Source organism: Mycena indigotica (assembly GCF_014461135.1).
Source record: "Mycena indigotica strain 171206Taipei chromosome Unknown Mind.scaff0008, whole genome shotgun sequence".
Classification (NCBI taxonomy): Eukaryota; Fungi; Basidiomycota; class Agaricomycetes; order Agaricales; family Mycenaceae; genus Mycena; species Mycena indigotica.
In genome coordinates, this window is record NW_023503007.1 from 3309964 (window position 1) to 3336867 (window position 26904).

Sequence of the window (26904 nt, forward strand, 5' to 3'; positions counted from 1 at the left end):
GCCCAGGGACGATGGTGTATTCTACGCAGCCTTTGTACACCGGGATACTTCCTGGAACCCGGCGTTCGTCAGTCGGACCGTGCCGTGTATTAATCCAATCCAATCCAATCCAGCCGCGTTTCGACCCACCCGCCTTCCCCTCATGCGGCTTCGGGTGGTCCGACTCCTGCTATGCAGTCACCGGGCCACCGCTCCTGATCCGGCTTTCGGCCCGGGTTCTCCAGTGCGTCTCTTCTGGCTTCGTCAGCAGAGTGGTTTTCGGCCTCACCCACACACCTCAATTAGATGAGGAAATGTTTCCAGTATACCATCCGACAATTTATTTTATGCATCTGATGCGTTTGTTTGCACGTGTAGGTTAGGGTTAGCCCCAGCTGCTAACCAAAGAGAGGCCCGCCGACCGAGTGGTCATGCGGAACAGGAAAATATTAGAGCAGTGGACAGTTCTGGCCAAACCCACGAGCAGACTCCGATGTGCTCTGGAGGGTGCTTGGAGCCCAAGAATCCGATCCTTGAGGGGATCTTTGCCGCCAAGGTAAGTGAAGAGGCGCGGAGGGAGATAGGCTCGATTTATTGAGGTGGAGAGGCGCACGGACCACGGACTCGATGGATGGTAGCGCGCACGGACCAGGCATCGGTGACAAGATGATAGCACGAAATCACAAGTCCATTTCAACTACTCACAAAAATAGAGCTGACAATAGTCCCACACAGGCGAGGTACAATACGAAGAGAGATCCTGTGGCGGCTGCTCCGTTTGGCGCTGGGCTTTGGGCCGGCGAAGATGGCTGACCACTGGGGGCCGAGCCGCCAGAAGCTGTGGACTGGGGGTTGCCAGATGCGGAGCCAGACGGGCCAGATGGTGCCGGTGCGGAGGATTGCGAGCCAGAGCCAGAGCCAGAGCCAGAGTTGGGGGCGGTGAGGGAATTGGCCTTGAACTGGGCGTCGCTTTGTGTTTGGGTCGGATTCACCGACAAGACAGCGCCTTTGTTGCAGAGGCCACCGGCATCATCGAAGAACCTGGTTATTATTAGAAGGTTAATAAGTAGATGTTTTTTGGGGGTAGCGCACCAAAGCGGCTGGGTGTCGTTGACGAGGAGGGAGACGGTGGGGAGGCCAGGGGCGTCAACTTCGAGGTTGTCGTCCACGGTCTTCACGCCAGAGTTGAAGCCGCCATTCGAAGTGCAGGGACTCGTGAATGTCGACTCTGGAGGTCCGCTAAGGTTGATTTAATGGATTGTTGAAGACATACGAAGGACGGAGTGGCTGCCACTGCGGAACTCAAACACAATGGTGTCACCGGCGGCGGGGTGGATCGACGACGGGTCAAATCCGAGGCCTTTCTTGCCCGTAGTTTCGTCCTTGCCAACACCGACAGTGAAGACAGCGCCAAACACAAAGGGAACGAGCGACGAGAGTACGATGAGATGCTTCATGGAGGGAAAGGGAGAGAAGGAAAATGAATTGGCTTGGCACTCATTATTTTGTTTTTAGCTACAGTCTGTCCCCTAGTCTCCCAATGCTATCCACAGGTGGTGCCCCCCACACAAGCGTCTTTCGAGTTGGATCTAGTAAGCGCGGATACCGTGCATCGAGAACTGCCGTCAAAACTCCTCGAGGTTGTGTCAAAACTCCTTGAGGTTGTTGTTGTTGTTGAGGCGTTGGTATCCTCGAATTACTGCTGTCGACTGGCAATTTTGCGGTGAGAGAGACGGTCGCTGCCTTCGCCGCCGCTGCCATAGCGCGTTTTTCATCTTCCACACTCAACGCGGTCCGTTTGGCCTCCAACACCGCGCGCTCCTTGACCTCCTCATCCAGATCGTCGAATACATCTTGCTTCACCGCCGCAATGGAGTACGTAAACACCCCGACGACGAATACCAGCAGCACGATGCCCGCAAACGCGTTTTTGGTGCGGAATTGGCGGCGAGCACGGAGTAAACCGGGTGACATCCGCCCGTTTTTCCAGTAGGACGCAGCGACCTCTTTGCGGTCGACGTAGCGCAATGTTTCAGGCTGCCATGACGCGTGGGTGGGGAGGGTCGAGCGGAACATTATAGTGGTGGGTGGGAGAACAAATCTTGACTCCTGATCTCATCTTTTCGAGTCGGCTTGACTCAAGCAAGCAAGGGCTATAACTAGTGCATGAACGCGTGTTTACGCACGAATATACGTGCAATGGCGTCTTCAACATACGAATCCTGGTCTAAACACGACCTTATCGCGAAGCTCATCCAACTCGAAGCTGCTGCCCAGCCTGTAGCGTCAACTTCCACCTCCACTGCCAACTCCCGCAGACCCTGGCGCGAGTTTGACTTTTCTGCTTATCCGCGACGCAAGATCGCGCTAAAGTTCTGCTACTCTGGGTGGGAGTACAATGGCCTGGCAATCCAGGCAGATGTCACACCGCTCCCCACAGTCGAGGGCGTACTCTTTGACGCCTTGTCCAAGGCACGATTGATCGATGGAGAGGCGGGTATGGAAGGCTGCGAGTGGGAGCGTTGTGGCCGGACAGATCGCGGAGTCAGCGCTGCTGGCCAGGTCGTTTCGTTATGGGTTCGAAGTGCACTAAACACCAACAACACGGAAAAGCCAAAACCAGTAGTCTCGGAAGAGGAGCTAGATCTGGATACCGACGACACAACATTCCCCACTCTTTCTGCCTCTGATTTCGGCACACTAGACGGTCCCGTCTCTCCAGCCACCCACAACCGCCCACGGAAACGCAACAAAGAGCCTGACCCCAACCGGCAGGAGCACAACTTCCCCGCAATCCTCAACCGCCTTCTCCCGCCCACCATCCGTGTCCTCGCCTGGTCCCCCGTCGCCCCCTCTTTCTCCAGCCGCTTCGCCTGCACCTCCCGCCACTACAAGTACTTTTTCTCGCCTTCTTTGGACGGGCTTGATGTGTCCAAAATGCAGGCGGCGGCAAATTACCTGATTGGCTCCCACGATTTCCGCAATTTCTGCAAAATCGACCCCGCGAAACAGCTCACAGAGTACCGCAGACACATAACGCGCGCCGATATTTCCGGGACCGACAGCAATGGGATGCACGTATTCGATCTTATAGGGAGCGCGTTCCTGTACCACCAGGTCCGCCACATCATGGCTATCCTCTTCCTCGTTGGCGCCGGCCTCGAAAAGCCCAGTATTGTGCCAACGTTGCTCAACGTCACGTCCAACGCCGAGAAGGTCATTGGAGAGGCTGAGTTACCGGTGCTCGATACGAAACCAGAGTACCAGATGGCCGACGGGCTGCCGCTCATGCTCTACGCCTGCCATTACCCAGAGGGCCTCCTCGATTGGCAGACTGATACAGTCAAACCTGCAGCCCAGAAATACGATTCGTCAGCAGATGCAGACGCGTTTGCCCAGCTTCAATACGCTCTCGCGCGATCAGAAATGTATTCGACGCTGAACAACGCGTTTTCTGATGCTGCCCAAGAGCATCATTATCCAGAGACAAGCAACTCAACGACAACAACATATACCATTCCCTTAGGTGGCGCGACTTTCCGACGCTCATCAAAATATGTCCCTCTCCTGCTCCGCAATCGCAACAAGCACTTTGAAGTCGTCAACGAGCGCTGGCGCGTGGGGAAAGGCGCCCGCAAAAAGGCTGTCCAGGATAAAATAAATGGCTCGGAGAGGTGGAGTTTACCCGTGTAGAGGAGGCCATGGATGGTTGATATTTTGGCGCATTGTACTGAGCTTTTTTGACTCAAGCAAAGTAAGTATGTAGCTGCGTGTGCGGGAGCATAATCACGTTTTTAATTGAGAAGCGCGAATGTCAAACCGAACATAAAGACATTGTTGTAAATTTCGTCAACGAAATCGTACCAAGTACATCATTACAGATACGTGATGTGTGAGTGTGATTTTGGTAGCGTCAGCGTAAAGACGTCGTGGGGAGAGCGTGATGAGGGGATGGTGTACAGACAAATGCGGCGCCCCGCAAAACATAGCAAGGTACACAAAGCAGGGACAGCGCAAGCGATAGATAGCAGAGTCAAAAAAAAGAGAAACGTAAGATCAAACCAGAGAGCAAAATATGTACCCAAAAGGTGGTTAATGGTGTTTGTGTTTGGAATAGTCATCAACGTGAATGTGAGGGGGGCGTTAACGTGAATAAAGCGTGAAGGATGAGCGTGAGGAACGTCAAGAAGAAGTGTGAGGGATTACGCCACAGGAACAGCTTGCCGACGAGCTGGCGTTGGGCGTCCCCGAGGTCTTGGCCTGCTGATGCGCAGAGATTCGTTAGGTCTATTAGGTTGATCAGTCAAATCCCACAGAGAAAAGAGTAGATGCTCACGACATGATGAAGGATATGGCGGAATTGTTGAGATTGTTCTCCTTGAGGTCGCTGGAGGCTTTGGTGCTCCGCTTCGCCCAGCCCAAAGCACTCCGCCGCGCAGCAGAGGGGACGCGGGGCCTCGTCGCAGTAGGCAGGCCCCAGTTCTTCTCCTTGTCTCCAAGAGGCGACATCATCGAGAATGATGGACCATCAACGTTGGGATCAAAATCGATTGATTGCAGAGCTGGGCTCATGAAAGCACGATTGAGGTCATCTGGAGAGGGCCGAGGAGAGTTCGTGATAGTGTTCGGCGACTGCTGGGAAAGCACTTGACGGGAAGGGTACGGCGATGGCCTCGAAGACGTTCTTGAACGCACCCGACGATGCCCAAGTTCATACGGAAGCGGACCGTAACTCTCTACAGAGTGTTGCAACAGAGCTTGCATCCCCTCGTGGTTCTTCGGCGGCTCAAATGCTAGAAGGCCTTGGTGAGATGATGACCAAAGATAAAGAGGAGACACGTACATTGGAGGGCAAACAGCGAGAAAGGCGTGTCCAGCCAAGTTCGCTTGCTCTCGATGACAGCATCCTCGGCTTCGTTTCTGAGGGCATAATACTTGCGCAGCGCAATTATCCCGCGTTCGTCATCCCAGCCCATCGAAGCTCCAGGAGTCCAGTCCATAGACCCAGAATCAGCTGGCACGACAAAGACAGCAGTGGGGCTGTTATTGTTGCTCTTTTTCGATTCGGGAGATGCAGCTGGGCTGGCTAACTCTTCGTGGATGGTTTCGTAGACTGATGCTCTTGATGCGCGACTCTGGGCAGCCGACATACGACGCCTATGGCCATTCCCGCGAGCACGTGCTCTTCGAGTCGGATTTGGTACGGGATGTGTCGTATTCACCAAGCGAAAATTGAGCTCCGAGATGTCGATGCTCGATTGCGAGCCATCGGACATGGACGAGTATTCTGCAGAGGACAATGGAGGTGTTTCGGCACCAGAACTTGAAGTTGTGATAGTCGATGAGCGAGATCGAGAGTTTGGAGATGGTCTGGAGAATACTGGAGCTTGTCGGACTACAGAACCATTATGATTATATCCAGATAAAAGTAGAGATGACTTACGAGCAAAACCAATCTCCCCGTCACCAATTAACGCGCTTTCCTCCAAGCTCTGACGAACTAGGAGGCCTTGTTTCGCTCTGATCATGCGTTCCTCTCCAAACTTTGAGGAAGAAGTCGAAGCAATAGACGGTTGAGCCATAATACGTGCTTTGTGGGCAACCTTGTCTTCCTCCTGTAGAGTAGCATGTTTGCGTTTCTCGACTCGGACGCAGGGCGAGGCTTCGAAAACTGAGCCAATAGAGCGGCGGCGAACATGACCACCACCAAGCATCTGAATCCAAAGCATTATTATCTGAGCAAAAAAGAAGGAAAACAAACTTACCGTTATCATTGTATCGTCCTCCTTCATTGGGCTGTGTGTGCTGCTGCTCATGTTCATGCTCAACATCGACAGTGGCCGGAACTGATTAGGCGGGAGTAGATGGCCATTAGGGGGATGATGGTCATCATATCCAAAGATCGAGTCGGATGACATTGACGAACGGTGGCCAGTCTTGTCGAACAACGAATCCTCCATTGATGACCCTCGTCCAGTTTGCTCACCCATAATCGAGTCGTAGGATGGTCGATCATACTCCGGCGGAGATGCGGAGATCGAACTGAGAGCAGCTCCTTGGTCGTATGCAGTGTCAAACATCTTGTCGCCAACCCCAGGTCTACCGAGACGAGCAACCGAGAAATCGCTGAGAATTGAGTCAGTCGAGGGTTCATGTTGATGTCTCGCCCAAGCGGCACGACCACCAGTAGCACCCTGCGAAGCATACTGATGAGCGAGCGAGCTGCCGCTGGTGCTGCTATCCGCTTCGCTCAAGCGATGACTTGCATAGCTCCGGTTGTAGTTGTAGAAGCTGACAGGAGGGCCGTTTTGAGATGCAATGCTAGCGGTAGACTCGCGATGGCGATGACCGCGAGAAGTTTGTGATTGTTGGGCTGGTGCTTTGAAGTAGAAACTAGATGCATCGCTGGCCACACGTTTGCGACGAGGATCCCGCGCCAAGAACGAGAAGGTGTCATCAACGTTCATAGAAAGCGAGATTGACAGATCTTCAGAGGATGGTTGTTCGCGGAGACTGGGCATAGGCAAGCCATACTCGAAAGGATCATTTACTCCAGGGTTGGTCACGTGTCCGTAAGAAGAAACAGACGCAATACTGAAGACCGAATCATGCTGTCCATGATAAGCTCGAGTGTTGCGCGCAGCAGGAGGAGGTGGATAAAACGTCGGGCGATTAGCATGGAACTCGAAACCTCTGCGGACCTCATCAAACGAGTCGAATCCGGTAAAGCTGGTGCCAGAGGCGGGTCTTGAACGAGTTCGAGAATGCATGCTGGCCATCGAAGCGCGTGAATTTCCGATGGCAGAGCGACGCAAACTGGAGTCCGAGTTGACCCGTGGGCGGGGTTGGGCAGCAATGTCTGCGGCATGGGCAAGAATGGACTTGAGTACAGATTCCTCGTCCTCCATCAATGACGTCAGGGAATGAGCGCGACTGTGAGAGGCTGGCGGAAGAATGTTTGACAATGTAAGCGGCTCTTTTTGCATCTTTGACGCTGGTTCCTCTTCAGGAAACTGACCCCCAAACTTGAAACCAATGTTGAGTTCACCAGTCGATGGGCCATTTTGTGGCAAAAGGCTTATATCACTTCCCAGGCTATCAGAGCCAGGCAAGAGTGTTGGTTCTTTGAGATCGATGATTGGGGAAGGATATTCTGGGTACTCGAATATGGCCCTGGTACTGACGCCTTCACTGGCTGCTATCGTCGGCGCTGTGATGTCCATCAAACGTGTAGCTGACCGAGGGGATCGCTGGTCTTCCAAACTGGACCAGTTTTCTGGAGACGACGGTGCCGAGGAAGTCTGGTCGATGATAAACTGCATAGGAGGAACCGGAGGCACGTCAATCGCAAGTAGATTGCGCAGGTCGATCTTGGCTGGCGTTTTGAACGCAGTCTCCAGTTGTTCAACGAAACTGCGCCTATCTGATGCCCCAGACTCATTCAGCTTCTGGAGCTCACCCGTGAAATCAAACGACTTTTTCGTATCCTCCTCCGAGGTAGCGCCATCATCGATATCAGCATGATTACCATCGTCTTCAACGAGCTCAACATTGAATATGGGCAGCTGTAGTTGGGGGGGCGACGAGGAGATGCGAGGCGAGGGAGGCAGAGGCGGCAAGTCGCCAGGTGGAAGCCCAGGAGATGGCAGAGAGGTGTTGGCACTAGTAGACGGGAAGAACGAGAGCGTGTCGTCAACAGGCGATGTGGCACGTGACGCCGATAAGATAACTTGTAACTCGTTTGGAATATCCGAGTCAGGGTCAGATGCATCCAGTTCCTGCTCTTCGTAATCCGAGGCATGCGATCCTCCCAAAGTGCCTGCCATACCGAGAACTCGCTTTGCGCCACGCGCGAGGGGCATTCCATTGTTGCTGCCTTTGCTGCTCCGCGGTGAGGGCTGCGCATCAGGAAGCAACGATGACCGATTGCGCGTGTGACGGGTAAAGACGGGAGGCAAAACGCGACCGGTTTGGGGCTCTTCCGGCGAGTCGGATGACGAGCGGGAGCCAAACGTTAGCGATGACGGTGCCCGCATGTCCATCTTGCTGTCCACAGAAGATGGAGGTGGAGAGGGCGATGATGATGAGGCAGCCGTAAGCACAGGTCGGATTCGTGAGGGCCGCAAACGCAAAGGGTGGAAAACAGGAGCTGGGTCCGGCTCTGGCGAGGGCGTCATTGTCCTGCGGTGAGATCTCTTGAACGTGGCGTCAGAGGATATCGGTGCAGGGGGTGTTGACTCGAGAGCAGTGGGCCACGGCGCAATTTGTTGGCCAATCAGTTGTCGTTGAGATGCTTTAGGCACCAGTTGCCGTTTGGGCGAGAGGGCAGCCCGTTCAGCATATGGTCGAAGGGAACTGACTGATCCCTCGCTAGGTCGCAAGACTTTGGATTTGTTCTTGCCAATGGGACTCTCTTCAACAGGCGGTACAATAGCATCGCGAGCAGGCGAAGGAGTAGCATCCAACTCGAGGAATGTAATCAATTGAGCAAGATCATTTGTTGCAGCATCCAACATGTTCAGGACACCCCCTAACTTCGAGTTAGTTATTATTATGAAAATGAAGTAAAATTCTCACCTGTGGAAGAGCCGTTGTTCTCAACAATTCCACGGGGACGGGGACGAGATGCCCCATCTATCATGTCATCCGAAACCGGACGCGGCCTTGGTCTTCGACGTTTAATCGGTGTTGCTGACACAATCTGGAAATCGTCCTCCATCTCCACATCCTCATCATCCTCGCCTCCATGTCCATCGGTAGTGGCTTCCTCAACGGTGAGCATAGGCGGTTGATTGTTGATGCTTTCCGACGCAGACGATCGACGCGAAAAACTGGGGAAAACATCGCTCAAGGGAGTGCGCTTCCGTCCCTCGAGCGAGTGCTTGCTATCCCGACGGGAGTCTCTCTTGTCCTTTTTCGTTCTGAACTTGTCGACAACCTCTTCCGCCCAGCGAACGCTACTCCCGCTGCTGACACGTGATCCGGAAGAACTTTCGCTGGAGAGCACGGAGATCGGACGGAGGCTGGAGTTTGTGCTGTCACGACGAAGAACCCCTGGCGCATCGGCGCTCAGACGATTTGGGTTGATAATTGGGTTAGCGTGCGGAGCATAGCCGGAGCTTGAGCCACCGACGCTGCTAGCGGTACTCGCTTTCCCGCCCGCACTGCGTCCCAAACTCAATGAGCTTGGCAGCCCCATTCCAATGCCAGTGGTCGACCCTTTACCTAAAGTGCCGCTCATCCCGAGCCCCAGTCCGAGGATACTGCGTTTGCGTTGAACAGGTGAAGCACCCAACGCTCCAATCTCGAAGCTGCTGCCAGAGCTCTTCGGTTGTCGCCTTGTTGAATCTTTTTTCTTGTCTTTTTCCTTTTCCTTTTCTTTCTTCTTCTTCTTCTTCTCCTTTTCATCGTCCTTTGCTTTAATTTTCTTGACTTCTACCTCCTCCTTCTCATCTCCCCAATTTCCTAAACGCGCCATGCTTCGCATACTCTTCATCGCCCGCAAAGCAATTGAGCCTTGGTCCTTCTCCTTCCCAGGAACACTCAACAATGGTTGAGGGGTTCCCGACCGTGGACCTGGGATAGGTGTTGGTGCTCTTGATAATGGCGTTGGTGTCGGGGCACGACCCAGTGTCGACGCTGGGGCTCCCAAGACGATCCCACTACCGGCCAATGCACTTAAACTGCGCTTGAATTCAGGTGGGGCATCAACGGAGTACACTCCCATCGCACTAGCACTCCGTTGAGGCGGCTTTGGTTTCGCATTTTCCGGTTGTTGGTAGGTGTCGAGGCGTGTCATGGTTGCGTAAGGAGTCGATGCACCGGGCATATGAGCGTATTGTGGGTGAGCCAATAACGCCGCACTGCCAGCACTGACGCTTCGTTGGAATTCAGTCCGAGGAGTAACTGTTGGTGGAGCAAGAGAGGATGAGGCACCGAGCGAGTTGAATCGTTTCTGGACGGGAAACTGCTGCGGGAGGTCTATATATCCAGTCAGAAAGTCAATCAGAGGAAACCACGATCAAAGCAACCCGAACCTTGGACAACGGCACGGCCGCGAAGACTGGGGACTTCGACCATATCAAGAGTGCAGTCGGGTTCGCCAGGTAAATGCATTTGCATCTCTGTAGACCGATGCTGGCGTTGGGGGACATCAAGGGTAGGTGTCGGAGGCAAAGACGATGGACCCGGCGCTTGAAAATATGAGCAAGACAGCGAGTTGACTTGTGAGTGACGCTTACATTTGCCTCGTCGCATTAGGCCCAGGACTTTTCCGTCTTTACCCCCAGTATCTTTACGACCACGCGACAAAGTCCACCACTTGTCCTTGGAAGAGGCTTCCGGCACTTGTGGTGACTCTGAACGCGTGTTGGTCGTGTCTGTAAACACCCCGTCGATTTTACCGCGCTGTTTGGTCTTCTTCTTGATGAGAACCATGCCTTCACCTTCAGCAGACTGACGGCGCACAGTCGCCTCTCCATTGTCGTTGTCGACATGGACCTGCCAGCCTCGACCGGAGACAGAGCCTTCTTCTCCAACGCGTCGAACAATGTCACTAAAGTCTCCAGCGTCGCGCACGGTGTTGTAGGGGGTTTGGTTGGACGACACAGAGCCTGAAAACATGCTTAAAACCGACTTTTTCTTGGTCGGGACACGAGAAGCAATGGAGGAGTTGGGGTCGGTGGCGGCGGAAACATCTGGGGTGGGAACGATGAGTCGTATGCTAGGGACATTGGATGCCATGTCAGGGTTCGTAGATATCGTGAAATCAGTAAGATGTTTCCTGTGTACATAAGTTAACGGGGCAAGCGGGCGCGCAGAGCAGCTCACCTCGTGAAGAGACTGCACTTTCCTTCGACGTTGTGCGTGCAGCCGGAACGCGTTAATTCAGTATGGTTTTCTTCTGAGGACGACATGAGGTGCTGAGAGGGAAAAGAAGTTGTTGGAACACACCTGGAGTCTCCACTGGACCGTGTACCCCCTCGACAGCGTCGGGTTCGACGTGGCTGAGTCGAAGCGCGCGAGGAACAAGGTCAGGATGTCACAGCCACGGTCAACCACTTTCTCGTGACCGTGGGAGGTGACGCGCTGAACGTGCCGCAGAAGTATGTAATCAGCTGCTAAGCGTGATGACGGAACCTTATCGATGACGCCATCGAGGTCCTCGTTGGACATCGACGACGATATCGAGCGTTCGCGGCTTCGTTGGATGGGAATTATGTCTATAGAAGAGAGTTAACGAGAAGTCCACGTATGATCAGTATGAGGGCCTGCAGTGGTCAGTTTCAGAGTACTTGGACAACAACAACTTGTTATTGTGAATGTTCAAGAACAATGAATGCAAAGGATTGGGACACACTCGCTTTTTGGATGGATGATTTGATGATATATATATTTTGTAGGTAATGGGAGGATGACTCAGCTCTGAGCCCGCTATGCTCCTGGAGAGGGAGGGCCTCGGTAGCCCACTGTCTAGCTAGCAAAAACTAAAACAAGCACGCAAAATAAGGCAAAGGGATGGGTGGGTGGGGACAGAAAAGGAAGGGAAGAGAGGCAGTGAGGAGGGAGGTAGGGAGACAGCAACGACGACGACGAGCGCGAAAAAGAGAGTGATGGTGATGTGACAGTGTGATGGTGCTCACTGCCCAATCCCGACGGTCTCGCCAGACCACCCAGGATTGGGACACACTCGCTTTTTGGATGGATGATTTGATGATATATATATTTTGTAGGTAATGGGAGGATGACTCAGCTCTGAGCCCGCTATGCTCCTGGAGAGGGAGGGCCTCGGTAGCCCACCAAGGAGAGATCTGAGCGTGCGACCAGCCAGAGGAGGGGGAGCAAGCAGCGCAGATGCCAGAGGCACTCCATCAGACACGCCAACCCCCTTCGCGGCGGGCCAACTCTGGGGAACGGGTCGGTGGAGGAGGAGTGGGCATAGCAAGTGTCGATGAGGAAGAGGCAGCTGTCGCAGACAGGCCTCGCGGCGGCTGCTTACGGACAGCCACCATTGGACGGTCACCCCGCTTGCGTTGCGCTGGAGGGGGATCGGCTGGGACATGACCACTATGTGGGGACAGACTCGGTGGAGGGAGGCGAATAGTGAGACGAGGAAGACGGGGGTCCGGGGCCGGAGGGCGGTTCGGTAGACGTCGGGAGAGGGATGGAGGAGTTGAGACCGGGCGAGGCAGTAGCGGGGGCGGCTTGTGCAGGCGGGAAGACAATGTGCGAAGAACCGACAAAGGCTCATCCACGTACAACTTCCACGCATCCGATTTCCACCGGCCAAGAAGCTTGATTTGCTCAGGCGAGTAGCCAGCCTCCGCGGCAGCAAATGCAGCACCACGGCGGAAGCTATGACCAGAGAACTCACTGGGATCATAGCCCGCCTTGGCCAGATAGTCGTCGGCGCGCAGTGCAAAGGAGCGGGTAAGAGGCGAGCCAGCCGAAGTGACAAAGAGCGGCGCAAACGGGGAAGTCGCAGGGTGGATATCGCGATATGCACGGAAACGTGCGACAGGGCAGGTCTCTGCCCCTGGCGCAGCGCCGACCAGCACACATGCCCCACGGCGGCCCACGTCCGTCTTACTCGCCTGAATATTACAGAGCAAGGAGTGGTCTGTAACGGCCGTGACACAAGCTTCCGAAAGGTTGAGCGAAGGGTCGAAGACAGCCCCATCAGCAACCGTAAACTCGCCGCACCGCATGAACGCAGCCCATGCCAACGTAAAGGCTGACGCCAGCATCCTACCATCATGATCGGTTGGGAGCTGCGCCAAAACTGCCGCCAGGATATCCCGAGTGATAGGGCGGCGTGGGCGACGAGGCTTTGTCCCATAGCAGTGCTCAGCCCCCCGCAATGATCCTCTTGAGAATCGGGCTATAAAGCGCGTCCATTGACCAGCCATGCTCAGCGTGAATAGTGCGAAGGCTGGTAAGGCATTGAGCTCCATCTCTGAATCAGTTCCAGGCTTTCCTTCATTACTACTATTAGTAATGACATGGAGTCGGTGAGCAACCAGATTCGCAATCCGAACACGGCCGAATCCAATACTTACTCATCACACTCCCTCTTGATCTTTGACCACCACCTTCCGCTACTGACTTGTGAGTCGTCCTTCGATGTAATATGATCCCCCATAACTTACTTTCACCCCTCCCCGCGTCCTCTAGAAGCATAACCTTCTGTGACCAAAAATGGCAACTCTCCCCGATCTCCCTTACGCCTACGATGCCCTCGAGCCCTACATCTCCCAGCAGATCATGTAACTCCTCCTAGAATCGTCGTTGACTCTGCTGACCCTTCCCAGGACATTGCACCACACCAAGCACCACCAGACCTACGTCAACGCGCTTAACGCTGCCGAAAGTCTCTACGCCAAAGCCTCCACCCCCAAAGAGCGCATCGCACTGCAAGCCGCCCTCAAGTTCAACGGTGGAGGTATGCTATCCGACCACTTTTGCTCTCCTGGCCGTCTTATCGCGCATTGATCAGGTCACATCAACCACTCGCTCTTCTGGAAGAACCTCGCTCCGTCGTCCAACAAAGGCGGCAACGGCGGTATCCTCAAAGACGGCCCCCTCAAGGAGCTCATTGTCGATCAGTTCGGCTCCCTCGACAACCTCAAGAAGGAGTTCAACGCGGCTACTCTCGGTATCCAAGGCTCTGGCTGGGGCTGGCTCGGCTACAACCCGACCACCAAACGCCTCGAAATTGCCACCACCGCCAACCAGGACCCCCTTCTTACTCTCGTTCCTCTCATCGGCGTTGATATTTGGGAGCATGCTTGTGTGTCATTCAGATCCATATCTTATCGTCCTCCTAATCATCTCCCAGTCTACCTCCAGTACCTGAACGTTAAGCCCGATGTTCGCCTCGTTCTCGTTCTCCCCTCTTCTCGCTATTAATCAATTTGCAGTATCTTAACGCTATCTGGAATGTCATCAACTTCGATGAGGCTGAGAAGCGTCTCCTCGAGCCCTCCAAGCTTTAAGCGGATTTGGCCTGCTCCGTGGGGACAACCAGGATGAATGATTGTAAACTACAAAATGAAATCGACTGTACACTTGACTTGTTCTGAACTTGAGGCTTGGCGCTTGTCTCTCCTTAGCTTTTTATAGCAACAAGTGATACAAATGAGTAGTGGAAACCAAAGGCGAGTGTGTGAAGGAGAATATCAACACGAAGCACAACCGACGAAGAAGGGAGAAAAGCTGTAAAATATAAAAATATATACCGGGGTACATCACAGAATGAGAGAGAGACGTAGAGAGAGAACAACGTCCAACAGCGCATTCACGCCTTGGTCTTGAACCGTAACAACGGCGCAAGCCCGGCCAATGCGCATGCTTTCTTCAAGAATTCGTGCTGTAACACAAACTAGTCAGTATCATCATCATCATCATAGGTAACTGGGAAACCAACCTCTAAAAGCTCATTCGCGGTCGCCCGACTGCTCACGTCAACACACAGACACACTGCCAAGAAGCCTTTGAGCTCGCGGCTGAGCGCTTCAGGCTTCTTCAGGGTCGGTGTTCCGTTGGTTGCGATCAGATAGAGCGCCTTCAACGGTTCTTCGTCCAAGTACGGCGGCTCATTCTCAATCATCTCGATAGCCATGATCCCAAGCGACCAGATGTCAACTTTCGCACCATACTCCTTTTGCTTCACGACTTCGGGGGCCATCCAATACGGTGTACCGACCATCGTTGCTCGCTTGGATTTTTGATCCGTGAGTTTGGCGCAGAACCCAAAGTCAGCTAGAGTGGGACATGAGTGAAGGGATCGACTTGGGACGGGGATTATGTACTGATTTTAACTCGGCCTGCAGCATCGAGAAGAACATTGTCCGACTTGATGTCTCGATGGATGATGCTCTGGCTGTGGAGGTGTCCGAGACCCTTGCATGTCTAGCAGGCGGTGAGTAACAACACTGCAATAATGGAAATCAAAATCGCACCTCAAAGCAAATGGAACTGATTTGGTCCTCCTCGAGCGAGTTGTTCTCAATTATATCCGTCAACGCGCCACCCTCCATGTACTCCATCACGACCCAGAGCTCGTTGCTCTTTACGAGGTAACTCTCCAGGAAGTTGACGATATTGGGGTGTTGTGATTCCTTCATGACGAGAATCTCGTTCACAATCAATTCCTTGCGCGGCTGGTGGGAGAGGTCCATCTCTTTGATGGCGACCTTTTTGCCGGTCGCGAGTGTTTTGGCCACATAGACATGACCCGAAGCACCTTGCCCGACCTTCTTAATCTTGCTGTATAGTGTCTTGGGGTCGTCATCCGATACGACCTGCCTCAACTTCTCCATAATCTGGACCTCAGTCATAGTGCTGATGCGCTTCTCCTTCAAATCTCCTCCCTTCTTCTCCAAGGCAGCAGCGGCAGCAGCAACTCCTTGACCGCCGGTCGCCGGCTTTTCTTCGAACTGAATCAAAGGCTTTTTGGCAGGCTGAAGAGGTTTGACTGGCGGAGGACCAGCGGTTGCTCCGGCAGCGGTATTGGAGGAGGCATTGGGTATAGGTGCTGTCTTGCTTGGAGGGCCCAAGGGGGGTCTCTCTTGTTGTTGTTGTTGTTGTTGTTGCTGTTGCTCCTGTTCGCGCTCTTTCTGTGCTTGTAATTCTCTCTCCCTTTCTCGTTTGGCCGCCTCGGCTCGTTGCTCGGCTCGTTGCTGTTGAGCGCTTGGTGTTTGGAGTGAGTCCTTGCGTAATGGAAGGGGAGCTGTAGTCGTCGGCGGCCCAGTTGCCTTCTGTCGGGCTCGAAGATCCGCAGACGACGGCAAATCCCCACCAGTCTTTGCTTGGGCAGAAGAACCGTTGAGTGGGGGGGCCGCGGGAGCGGGCCGAGTTCCGGTGAGAAGAGGGCGTGGGGGGGCAGGACGTGTTGATTGTAGTTGAGGTTGGGGTTGAGCGGGTCGAGGAGGAGAAATAGATGAGAGAGATGTGTTTGTATCAAGGCCAGGCGGCGCCGAATCTTGTCGTTTCATGCCAGGGCGCTCCGTTAATGAAGAAGTGGAGCCTCCCATCATAGTCATGCCGCCGAGGCCAGTACCAGCGTTGAAACGAGCTGGCGCACTGGTGTCGGCCATCATCATCATTTCTCGTTCCCTCTCTCGCTCCATCTCACGTTTCTGGTGATCTGTGTAGAATTCGAGCACATCCAACACCGCCTGAGGGTCTTTGGCATAGTCCTCGCGAGTAATGGCGGATTTGGTGAGCAGCTTGCTCCATTGATCGGGCATCCCCTTCATTTACCGTTGAGAGACACACCACGAAACCGAGAGCAAAACTCACAGTAAACGCGCCGCTGACTGGATCAAAACCAACATGGACTTTGTGGACAAAGTTGGTCGGATTGCTGAACCCCATAAGCGGGGAGCGGGAGTAGATATCGTCTTGCCAGCCTATATGGGGAGTGAATATCAATTGTGTCAAGAGGCCAGACATCTCACCATACAGCTCCTCGTCACTCTTGAGCGAAAAGTAGTACCGTTTCCTGTCCTGTGTCTCCATTAGTAGACAGTATGGCTTGAGGTCGGTTCGTTCGATGCTTGTGATATCGCGGAGGAGGATGACGATTTGTTGGGGAGCGGTCTATGAAACCGGGTATTAGCAAGCAAGCAACGAGCGCGATAGCAGTAAGAAGAACACACCTCGGATTTGTGGAGGGTAAGGGTCATGTCCTTAAGAATGAGCCATTTGACCTTCCATATCCAACTGGTCAGCGTGCCCTCTTCTTTGACGCTGACTGGGCCTTGCCGAACAACAGCGCCCGCTACGCTGCCCGACGAAGATGGAGATCCGCCGATGCCTGAGTAAGAGGTTGAGTAAGACGAACCCGAGGCTGAGTTGGGATTGAAAGTGAAGGCGGGGTTGTAGCCATTCGTGGCGAGCGATGACTGGCTCGAATACATGCTCGGTGTGGGTGCTGGGCGTGAAGGATTAAGGGCAGTCGAACCCGTATAGGACATTTATGGATGTCCTACCAACGAGTGACGACGACGACCTCACACAACACAGAGCGAAGACCAAGATGATGGTGGTCCAAGTTCGTCCGATCACGCTGAAACAGTTTTACACAGCCGCTCAACAGAAACACTATCCTCTGCCGGGATTGTTTGTAACTACTCCCGCCACTCCTCCATCCAGAATCCCGTCCAGAACAAGCTCCAATTTTGGTGTGACCGGACTTCGTCCCATCGCCCACAGGGCCACAGCAACGGTACTACATCAGAAATCAGCACACACTCAGACAACCGATAAGTAAGCAGACTTTGTGCCGTGGTAGTCAAGGATGCCCTGGTGAACTGGAAACTTGAACTGGGGACTGTTTGCGGAAGAAGGCACAATCAGCTTCGATATCTCATGGGCAATCCTACACACCCAAGATTTCCCACCCGTTTACCCATATGCCAGCCATTTACCCACAACAGAGCCCGATAATTCTGACCTGCACAACCACCTTCAGAACAGAAAGGAATGGAGGAAAAACAGTAAATACCAAGAGGCTCCGTGAAGGTGAACGAAATAAAAGCATCAACCCCGCTCGGGATGTTCAAGGGGAAGGTTGTCACGAAAAAACCTACACCTGCAGATCCGCTTGGCAGGCCGGTGGTCAGATCGCGCGTAATCCAAGAGGATGTGTCGAAACCAGGGAGATGCCAGCCCTCCCTCTCTCCAAAAAGGCCACCTTCGTTTAAAACGCCTCTGGTTTTATCGAGGAAGCTATCATGGCCTCGCAATGAGCTGACGCCATTTTCGTAGAAGGAGTCTCAAACCCTTTATATCCCCCAACCTTCCCTTGAACTTTCCACGTTCCGAATGAGCCTGTGTCGAGCTTAAAGCCCCGCACTCCTCGAGGGCTCTTGGAGCTATCTGGATTCGCTGTTTACGGTGGTTCATCACACAAGCAATTGCTTGAGTATTGCCCTCACCTCCATTCGTCTCATTAAGACCCATATTGTCCTGGACAATGGTAATCACATTTTCGCCCGATCGCAACGCTCCAGCTGGGAATGAAAACTTGTCATCGGTCTCCTCAAGAATGTGGGCGTTGTTGGTAGAGCTATCGGACCAATTATTGTTGCACATGTCTATGTGGTCGCCACCAACTTACTTTCCAAACGAAGTATTCAGGAAAACGTCATTCAACCATACACTCGCGGCGAAAGCTGCAACAGTGTGGACAATCATTGAATAAAAAATAGTTGAAACTCACCTTCGCCACCGTTTATTGAGAGGTTGACACTGGTTTGGCCAGCGCCAGTGAAGTGTCCACGCCATAGGACAGTATTTTCGCAACTGTACCAAGTTAAGCACAACATCCGAAAACAAGTTCTTACGCACAAACCATAATCACACCCGTATAAGATGCGACCATCGCCATAGTACGGCTTGAGGGGTATGTTCGTTACCGTGTGGTTTGCTACTGTCCAGCTAGAATCATCGAATCCAGCAGAAATCTCTGGTAATGAGTCTTGAAACTTCCATGCTGTCAACTTGGGAATGGTGACGCTCTTAACCACAGAACGTGGTGCAAGTGTGCCACTGAAGCCGCCAGTCGAAGTAATACCCGGGGTTAATTGGACACTTGCACCATTCCAAGTAACTGACTTGACCGACAATGGAACGACAAGAGCGAAGGGAGTTGTAACGTTGAGATCTCCTTTCAGAGCCAGAGTTGCCCCGGAAATTGTGGCATTGCGAACAAGATATGGACCACCAACCAAGACTGTGTTGTTACTTCCAATAGACCAGTAGTTGGGGAATGTGGAAGAACCAGTAGCAGGTATAACGGGGGCCCAAAATGTAGCTGCAGTCTGGTAATCGGAATAGAGGATGAGTTGGGTAGTTGAGTCATGGATAGTGTTGAGACCCGTCAACCCGGGCTGGAATGCCAATATAGTTGTTCCGCCAGCACTCGGAGTCGATGTGATCAACGAGGAATTCGTCCGATGGACAGTGCTGGCTGTTCCGGTCAACACAAGACGGATTTCGTGTGCTTGAGTCGTGTTTCCATATAAGAAAAGGACATCGCGAGTTCCGATCGTACCCGCAAAGAATATCTGGGCAGTTGTGTAATCGATTTTCGATGCGCCGAATGAATATCCACTAATGACGAGCTTGGATTCCCGACCACCAAGTGTCACTGCTGGGACAACAATCGGTACTTGAATAGTGTTTGATATGGGGGAAGTGATGTTAAGCTTGAACGTTGTGATTGCTCTGTCTATTGATCAGCGAACCGCTCGTTTTCGGCCGGGTTGAACCCACGTCGAGGTCGAGTTGGCCTGTCGAAGAACGTAGAATGCGGCTTTTGTGTCGGGATTCTGGAGGAAAGTCCCGAATGCAGCTGGATTGGACGTGGTGAATCCGCTAGAGCCGTCAGATATAAAGTTCGTTTTATAAAACTCAGGCGAGCTTCTGAGAAAGATGCCTTGTAGCTTCAACTCGTTGAATTTGGTGGTAAGTGCCCGAGATTCGCTTATCTAGAGACAGCTCCAGACGACATCCGTCACAGGAGAGCACACTTACAGATGCGCCATAGTCGTAGCTAGAGTATACTCCGCTGCACAGTTGATGAGCAACATTTTCAAGTTGATGGTGGTTAGCTCACTGGAAAGGTATTGCACCCCAAGAGGTTCCGCTGCAAATGATTTTACTTTGTACTTTTCCCCATGGTGATGATGTCCTCACCCATAGATCATATAATAAGATATGAGTTTTGCATTACTGGCCCACAGCTGCCTATTGAAAACGGATTGGAAATTAGGACCTGTGAGTTGCGCACATGGCGCATAGCCAGGTGCTCCAGGTCCCCTGCGTGATCATCAGAAGGAAACCTCTCGTTGGACGAAACGAATACCATGCATCGAAACTACCGCCTTGGAACTCCGGGAAATACCACGCCTGTGATGGACTTGGAGAAAGTTTAAGGTGAAACTGACATGAGTTGGTCGATAGACATACTTGACTTGTTGGTGGTAAGTGTGATAATTTGTTGTCACAGGATTCCAGGTCTCTGGATGGGAGCAGTCGAAGCCCTACGAGTTATTATTCTCCTTGCGCACATACAGTCCAATTTCCACAGACCTGTGGGTACGAATCAAGTCCATAGAGATCCACAGCGCCCTATAAAAGTTCATTTGATTTAAACGGGCCCAAGCGGCTCACAGTGCCATTGATGCTGAGAAGAGGTAAATGACCAGAGTGAAGTAAGGGCATGACACTACATACAAATTTTTCCCTTCGCCTGGATCGTTATATGTGAGAGGGACAACGATAGTAGAGTTTCGATACACGTCTTCGAGTTGCTGAAAGTAGACCGCATGCGTTGCGGGACTCTGAGAGTACTCGTTGTCTGCAATAAAACGTTCCTTGTAGCCAGAGAAGGGACTGGATTATAACGAACCGACTTGGACCGCTCCAGGAGCAAGTTAATGGCGACATGCATAGTCGAATATGCTTACCGATTACAGGGCCACCCTGATTTATTTGATTCGGTGCAGTTTGAGAGATGATGCCTTGGATATAGTCCTTCCAAGCGGCTCGCCAGTCTGTGGCATTTGTTCGGAGGGTACCAGCAATCTCCGTGGTTGCCCAATGCGCTATTCCTCCCGCGGTAGTTTCTGTTGTCGAACCTCAGCCTTAACCGTTGTTGTGAGACCATCTGTGGAAACGAACCCGCGTTGATATATGGACCAGGACGCAATACAATCCAGATTCCCGCTGCTTTGGCAGCATCGAAAAGCGGCTGGAGTGCTCGAAAGCTCTCAAAGTCTACAACTCCTCGAGAAGGGTTAATAAGACCCATATGGGTATAGACAGAAACCGCATTAAGTCCCGCAGCTTTGACTTTCTCCAAAATGTCTGACCATAGAGAGGGAACTGGGAGTCTGAAGGTATGGAACTCTCCAGAGCTGACGGTTTTCAGTATGAAGAAATCGGGTGCGCGTAATACTCCACTGTAGAAAGACGCGTTGACCGTTGAGAATGAGACTAAAGTTGTCGAATTGAACATCAGCGGTCCTTGCCAGTAGTGGCGGGTCGTCGGTCAAAACTACAGCCAAGGTCTTGGAGGCCACGGAGAGAAGCGCAACGAAGAGCGCGAAAACTCTAAGCAGATGCGCTTGCAGCGGCCAAGTGGTGAGGTTGTTGTGAGTGAGGAGCATGATGACAAGTGAGGGTCGCGAGCCGCAAGTATTTATAATTGTGAGCGATGACGCTTCGCCGTCCAGCTGATTTTTCAGAAGGTACCTTCATTGGACGTCGAAGGTGGGGTTGCGACGGTCCGGCGCGTCGCAGATGTTTTGGTTCCACGGATGTATGAAAGAAGCCATGTGACGCAAGGGACAGCGTTTCTTTATCATCAGTGCGAAAGTATGTGCTTAGTGGGTTGAAATGAACAGTATCGAGCGATTTTCCCTTGTCGATTTTGAGTCGATGTTCAAAGTTCAAGTATTCGTGGTGTGACCGTGACCGTAACGCTACTCGTCTTGCCACAAACAACTTGAACTCAAGGGTCGAAGTTGTATGCGAATATTGACGTGGAACATCGTGAATATATCCGACATGACTGTCTAGCCTTCTGAAGCTTTCTAGAATGGAGTCCGCACTATACCCCAATATCATCCGTACGCGACTTGGACTCGTTTCTCCTTGGTTTAAAAATACCCAGATGGAACACTTTCAAGACACACGAGGAAATACTCAACAACCTTCATGCGGACATATTGTGCTTTCAAGGTGTGCATAAGCTCCTCCAAAAATTTGCTCCAGTCTCACTCATCTGTGATTCCCAAGAGATGAAGTCGTCGCGACAAAATCTACCCAAAGCAGTGGGCGTTCCACCGTCCTATCATTCGTTCTTCTCTTTTCCCCGCCATAGATCGGGCTACTCTGGAGTTGCTGTATATGCCAAACTGGCGTCTGCCACCCCGCTCAAGGCCGAAGAAGGGCTCACGGGCCTTTTGCAACCCAATCCACCTCTCCTGCCTTCGGAATGCATCTCCCAGCCAGACGCTTACCCTACTCAAACACCTGAATGTGAAGAACTCGACCTTCGCTCGCTCGATTCAGAGGGTCGAGCATTAGTGATCGACTTTGGTTTATTCGTTCTTGTCGCAGTGTACTGTCCAAACGATGGAACAGACACTGACCAGCGTATTCAATACAAAGCCGACTTTCACACCATACTGGCGGCGCGGATTCGCGGTCTTGTTGGAGAGAAGCGAGAAGTAATTTTGTTGGGAGACTTGAACGCTTGTGCCGCTGTTATAGATCACGCTGAAGGCCCTCTTATGGTTGCGCGAGCACAAGAAGAAGGAATTGAAGGCGAAGAGGGATTCTGGCTAACCGGAGCGCGAAAGTGGCTGCGTGATTTAATAGCAGATAATGGCGGAATTCTGGTCGATGTAGTCCGTCGTTTTCACCCGGACCGCAAGGGAATGTACACATGTATGCCTCTTTTCACTTGGCTTCTTACGTGGACTCAAGCATCCGTAGGCTGGAATACCAAGATATCGGCTCGTGAATCCAATTATGGTGCACGAATCGATTATATTTTGGTCACTCCTGGCCTGCTGCCTTGGATTGAGGCTGCAGATATTCAACCAGAGCTCAAAGGCAGCGATCATTGTCCGGTGTTCATTGACCTCCGTGACTCTCTGGTTGATAACCAAGGAAGAGAAATCCTGCTACAAGATGTCCTTGGAGTTACCCGAGAAGCTGAACCGCCTCGTCTCGCAGCCAAATTTTGGGACGAATATAAACAACGCCTTTTAAGCACATTTTTCACCACAAAAACCAGTTCACATCCCTCAGACCAACAGCATCCAGCTTCCCCAGACGCTTCCGGTATAGCATCCTCCTCCTCTCTTTCCGCCTCGTTGGAAATGCAGCCTAGTAAACGGAAACTTGATGCTATTCAACCACAATCCGCGTCTCAGACTCTATCTAAGAAACCCAAGTCTCAACAGGAGAAACCTCAAGTTTCCTTAGACTCGACCAAACTCAAGAAAGCAGTCAAAGGCCAGACTAGTCTCGCTTCATTCTTCGCAAAGCCAACTGCGCAGTCATCGTCCTCAAAAGCCGTACACGCAGAAAAAAGGAAAACCACTGACAAAAACGACATCATCGTTATCGATGAGGACCACGCACCCCCATCTTCGTCTCCGACTGTGCAGTCGGATTTAGACGCAGATTATCAGTTTGCCCTCAAACTTTCGCAAGAACCCATACCATCAGCATCATCACCGTTAAACAAAAACCTTGAAGCCAAAGCATGGGGTCGTATGCTCGCTCCGCCTGCCCCACCGCGATGCGTCGTGCATGGGGAACCAGCCAAGTCAATGACCGTCACAAAAACAGGACCGAACAAGGGCAAATCATTTTTCATATGCTCCAGGTGGGTTTCGTTTCTCCTCTTTTGACCGGTGTTTGAACTACAGTTTAGACCTGTTGGGCCTGGGTACGACGCTGGCAAGGCTACCCGGAGACGGAGTGAGGTTGACGATCAGTGGCGTTGCAATTTCTTCAAATGGGCCAGCGATGTTCGCCGAGAAGAGATGACGCGCAAAGACACGCCTGACTAGCATCGGCAGTTGACTTATCAGATACCGTCATCAAGAACCATCTGGGTCCGTGCGCGACCATTGGTGGTCTGTGCGTTGCGTATGGCAGTTTTTGAGGGCGGGCCAACATCGAGCCCCTCACTTGTCCGGCGGCGAGATCCCCTCATGATTCGGATTCTTGGATCACGCGTGTCCTCCACAACGGAAAGCCGCACGTGTCCACCGCCCCAATCTTTTCCAGTTCCCTACGTGGTGGTCTTGCTTTTTTGGTTTATGGGCAGCCTAACCCTAAACCCCACGGATGGCTAGCTTCACATTTGTTGTGTAATTGTAGAGTACTGTGCATGAATGCGATATTTGTGATTGGGACTCGTGAGAATGCCGTCAACGGTTATCCTCTCCGATAAACCATGACCCAGCTTGACTATAGCCTTCCTCCGCCGCCGTTTGGGCATGAGATGCTAAAGTATTTTGCCTTCGACCCGAATTACGTGAATCTCAACCACGGTCTGTTCTTTTGCTTCGTCAGATGGGTCGTCTTACCGCGTTGAATACTGTAGGCTCGTATGGTTCCCTTCCCCTCCCGGTGCTTGCGGCTTGCAATGAACTCACTATGCGCGTTGAATCCAACCCTGATCTATTTGTCCGCATCCACCAGACTGCACTCATCACCGAATGCCGCGAATTAATCGCCAAATTCCTCCATACCAAGACCAACGAAGTAGTTCTTGTGCGCAACACCAGTCATGGCATCAACACAATCATGCGCTCTTTCGATTGGAATGCTGGGGATGTTATCGTCACTTGTATGTTCAGCCTCCATGACTTTTGTTTTTGAGAATTTGTCAGGTAATACGACCTACGACGCCATGTCAGCTCTTGCGCGTTTTCTCGGTGACGGACCGGCCCATCCAGCGATCTCACAACTCGTTATTCAATGGCCGACGTCCCATGCTGATATCATCGCGAGGTATCAAGCTCATCTTCGTGCAATTCCCCGACATAGCGGCCAAAAAATCGTCGCAATCATTGATTCCGTTACCTCCGTTCCGGGCGCACTCATGCCTTGGCAAGCGCTGGTGAAGCTCTGTAAAGACGAGGGAGTCTACAGTGTTATAGATGGCGCGCATTCCATTGGCCAGGAGCCAGATATCAACCTCGGAGATGCTGATCCCGACTTTTGGGTCTCGGTAGACCTCTTGTGCCCTTGTCTAGCGGCAAAACTTGAACAACATTCAGAACTGTCATAAATGGCTGTTTGCCAAACGCGGATGCGCCGTTATGTTCGTCGCGGAACGGTATGATCTCCCTTCGTCTCAGCCAATCAAAATTAACAAGTGATAGAAACCAAGGGATTGTTAGGTCCTCCTTCCCAACGTCCAAAGTGTACATCTCCCCTCCAGCACGTTCTTATCCTGGAGAGAGCTTTGTCGAACAATATAATTGTAAGTTTCCCATTTTCCTTCGGTTTTGATTAACAACCGGAAGGGAATGGAACAATTGACTTTGTCCCGCCGCTTAGTATCAAGCCAGGTACGTTGCTCGCTCATAACGCTATTTATCCTAAGGTGCATAGCTCTGGAGTTTCGTCAATGGCTCGGTGGTGAAGCCAAGATCAGCAAATATTGTCGCGATATGGCACTGCAAGGCGGAGCACACCTTGCTGCCCTGCTGGGCACGCGAGTAATGGACCAGAGTGGCGAATTCACCCTCAACATGGTATGTGGGGCATTTCTTTTCCTTCCTTCCGGATTTTTGACTCGCTGAGGAATAGGCTAATGTCCAAATCCCACTTCCGCCGACCATCCAACCATCGGCCGCCATCGGCGACGCGTTTAACCAAAAGATGCTCTTACCCACGAGTCGCAAAACCAGAGTGAGCGCGGGGGTGTACTATCACAATGCTGCATGGTGGGTTCGGTGTAGCGCGCAGATATGGACGCAGGTTAGGAGTCTGTTGCTATCTCATCCAGTGTCCATTGACAAGGGTTGCAATAGCTGGAGGATTTTGAAGTTCTTGCCTCTGTCCTCAAGGAAGTTTGCCTGGAAATCACGCACGAGTTCCAGGCATAAGGCCAATAGGAATTTGGTTTGCTGCCTGGTATTCTGCAGTCGGATGCCAGCCTAATTTTACAAGTTGCCCAACATGATGTAATACTACCGTGTAAAATCCTCCGAGAGCGTTATTGGGATGTCCAGCTGCTTGAAACTCGTATCGGTCATTTGTTCGGCCGCTGCTTGACCTCAAGCTGCTGGTGTTTCTACAGTAATCCCCCAAACTTCCGCCACCACTTTCTTGACCTCCTCTGGCTTCTTTCTACCCCATTTGTCGAGTTTTTCTCTGCATCCATGTCAATATAATAAAACACTCACAAGGAACATATGCATACCGAGCACCAGCAACCTGAACAGTCATCTCAATTCCAAGTTTCTTGCCCTCTTCGATTTCCAACGCCGGCGCACGGGTACAGAGTGCAATGAACGCGTCACCGGCCCACTTCCTGTCGATGGTATACGTTTGCTGCAATGCGATTTTTCTCCACAGGGTCAAGCGAAAGCTTTGCCAAGTTCCCGGATCGCCAAGTCCCGGACATCGGATAGTGAATACTTCGTGGCCAATGCGAGAATGGCAGTCCAGTCGGCAGAGGTCGAGGCAAGGCATTGGCCCAGGACACTATTAAGTACTCTGAGGGTTGTACTAGGGAAAACAGCTGGAAATGACGCACGGTGGATAGAGGATCCACAATAGTCGTTCGAAATCGGCACTCGGAACGTCCTCTAGAACAAGCGGGTTCTCGTCGGATGTGGGCTTTTCGGCGTTGGGCAGAGGGAAAGCGGTGGCGTGACGGCGAATCGTGCCGTCCCAGACACGGGAAAAGGGTGTCACCTGCCTGGAGGACCAGGTTTCCGTCCTCGTAGTAGTATTTGTCGTGCTTTTTTGTTGCTGACGGAGCAGACGACGGCATCGAATGGTAGGCTGGGGGTGCAGACGATGTGTGCATTGGCTGAAGGGGTTGAGATAGGGAGCACGCCTGAACTTGAGGGGTGCTGCCAGATGTGAATTGCGTCGCGCTTATTTTGAGCGCTCAGGCTTGTTTGATGCCTTGAAGGACACCGAAAGGACACCTGGCTGTCAAGGTGAATGTTGCTGGAGCTTGAATGCTTGGATGGCTTCATTGAGTTTACTAGCAGATGTGTTTCCACGCCAGATGTAGTCTCTTTTTACCTTGGTGGCTTGTACCTGGTGGTCAACCGAGAACTCATCGAGTCATCGACTGTAACGGCAACCATCAATATTAGGCACAAACCTTCTTCCATGGCAAGCTGAACTCGAGTCAACTCGGAC

The 26904-nt window shown here is 52.3% G+C and overlaps 10 protein-coding genes across 10 annotated transcripts; 4 read left to right on the plus strand and 6 right to left on the minus strand.

Moving 5' to 3' along the window:
• Nucleotides 1-680: 680 nt before the first annotated feature.
• On the minus strand, nt 681-1436 carry MIND_00952400 (SH3 domain-containing protein; the record flags this gene model as incomplete). The annotated part of the gene is made up of 3 exons (XM_037366140.1): nt 681-1020; nt 1072-1207; nt 1253-1436. The coding sequence occupies 3 exons, from the start codon at nt 1434-1436 to the stop codon at nt 681-683; spliced, it is 660 nt and encodes a 219-aa protein (XP_037217552.1).
• Nucleotides 1437-1494: 58 nt separating this feature from the next.
• On the minus strand, nt 1495-2055 carry MIND_00952500 (Coiled-coil-56 domain-containing protein; the record flags this gene model as incomplete). The annotated part of the gene is made up of 1 exon (XM_037366141.1): nt 1495-2055. The coding sequence occupies one exon, from the start codon at nt 2053-2055 to the stop codon at nt 1495-1497; it is 561 nt and encodes a 186-aa protein (XP_037217553.1).
• A 90-nt stretch (nt 2056-2145) lies between these two features.
• Nucleotides 2146-3672, plus strand: MIND_00952600 (tRNA pseudouridine synthase 3; the record flags this gene model as incomplete). The annotated part of the gene is made up of 1 exon (XM_037366142.1): nt 2146-3672. One exon carries the CDS (start codon nt 2146-2148, stop codon nt 3670-3672), a length of 1527 nt encoding a protein of 508 aa, XP_037217554.1.
• A 509-nt stretch (nt 3673-4181) lies between these two features.
• On the minus strand, nt 4182-11135 carry MIND_00952700 (uncharacterized protein; the record flags this gene model as incomplete). The annotated part of the gene is made up of 11 exons (XM_037366143.1): nt 4182-4266; nt 4316-4772; nt 4823-5374; nt 5423-5693; nt 5745-8509; nt 8557-9960; nt 10017-10172; nt 10221-10762; nt 10810-10882; nt 10933-10985; nt 11119-11135. The coding sequence occupies 11 exons, from the start codon at nt 11133-11135 to the stop codon at nt 4182-4184; spliced, it is 6375 nt and encodes a 2124-aa protein (XP_037217555.1).
• Nucleotides 11136-13176: 2041 nt separating this feature from the next.
• MIND_00952800 (Superoxide dismutase) lies at nt 13177-13973 on the plus strand (the record flags this gene model as incomplete). The annotated part of the gene is made up of 5 exons (XM_037366144.1): nt 13177-13244; nt 13290-13420; nt 13475-13768; nt 13817-13848; nt 13899-13973. 5 exons carry the CDS (start codon nt 13177-13179, stop codon nt 13971-13973), a joined length of 600 nt encoding a protein of 199 aa, XP_037217556.1.
• A 302-nt stretch (nt 13974-14275) lies between these two features.
• On the minus strand, nt 14276-16958 carry MIND_00952900 (Non-specific serine/threonine protein kinase; the record flags this gene model as incomplete). The annotated part of the gene is made up of 7 exons (XM_037366145.1): nt 14276-14347; nt 14405-14739; nt 14790-14889; nt 14940-16232; nt 16282-16391; nt 16440-16581; nt 16641-16958. The coding sequence occupies 7 exons, from the start codon at nt 16956-16958 to the stop codon at nt 14276-14278; spliced, it is 2370 nt and encodes a 789-aa protein (XP_037217557.1).
• A 127-nt stretch (nt 16959-17085) lies between these two features.
• On the minus strand, nt 17086-21158 carry MIND_00953000 (Glycoside hydrolase family 35 protein; the record flags this gene model as incomplete). The annotated part of the gene is made up of 22 exons (XM_037366146.1): nt 17086-17212; nt 17261-17314; nt 17371-17437; nt 17489-17712; nt 17766-17871; nt 17922-18052; nt 18104-18158; nt 18206-18288; nt 18334-19212; nt 19261-19475; nt 19522-19555; nt 19604-19633; nt 19684-19806; nt 19853-19906; nt 19957-20030; nt 20080-20118; nt 20161-20173; nt 20224-20347; nt 20399-20410; nt 20457-20615; nt 20671-20906; nt 20953-21158. The coding sequence occupies 22 exons, from the start codon at nt 21156-21158 to the stop codon at nt 17086-17088; spliced, it is 3045 nt and encodes a 1014-aa protein (XP_037217558.1).
• Nucleotides 21159-21474: 316 nt separating this feature from the next.
• MIND_00953100 (DNA-(apurinic or apyrimidinic site) lyase) lies at nt 21475-23579 on the plus strand (the record flags this gene model as incomplete). Its single annotated transcript, XM_037366147.1, has 5 exons — nt 21475-21543; nt 21589-21620; nt 21665-22443; nt 22492-23392; nt 23441-23579. Exons 1-5 carry the CDS (start codon nt 21520-21522, stop codon nt 23577-23579), a joined length of 1875 nt encoding a protein of 624 aa, XP_037217559.1. The 5' UTR covers nt 21475-21519.
• A 389-nt stretch (nt 23580-23968) lies between these two features.
• On the plus strand, nt 23969-25631 carry MIND_00953200 (Aminotran-5 domain-containing protein; the record flags this gene model as incomplete). The annotated part of the gene is made up of 9 exons (XM_037366148.1): nt 23969-24065; nt 24119-24364; nt 24408-24748; nt 24798-24856; nt 24903-25003; nt 25047-25091; nt 25135-25277; nt 25333-25503; nt 25557-25631. 9 exons carry the CDS (start codon nt 23969-23971, stop codon nt 25629-25631), a joined length of 1278 nt encoding a protein of 425 aa, XP_037217560.1.
• A 171-nt stretch (nt 25632-25802) lies between these two features.
• Nucleotides 25803-26560, minus strand: MIND_00953300 (uncharacterized protein; the record flags this gene model as incomplete). The annotated part of the gene is made up of 3 exons (XM_037366149.1): nt 25803-25899; nt 25949-26232; nt 26285-26560. The coding sequence occupies 3 exons, from the start codon at nt 26558-26560 to the stop codon at nt 25803-25805; spliced, it is 657 nt and encodes a 218-aa protein (XP_037217561.1).
• Between the last annotated feature and the right edge of the window lie 344 nt (nt 26561-26904).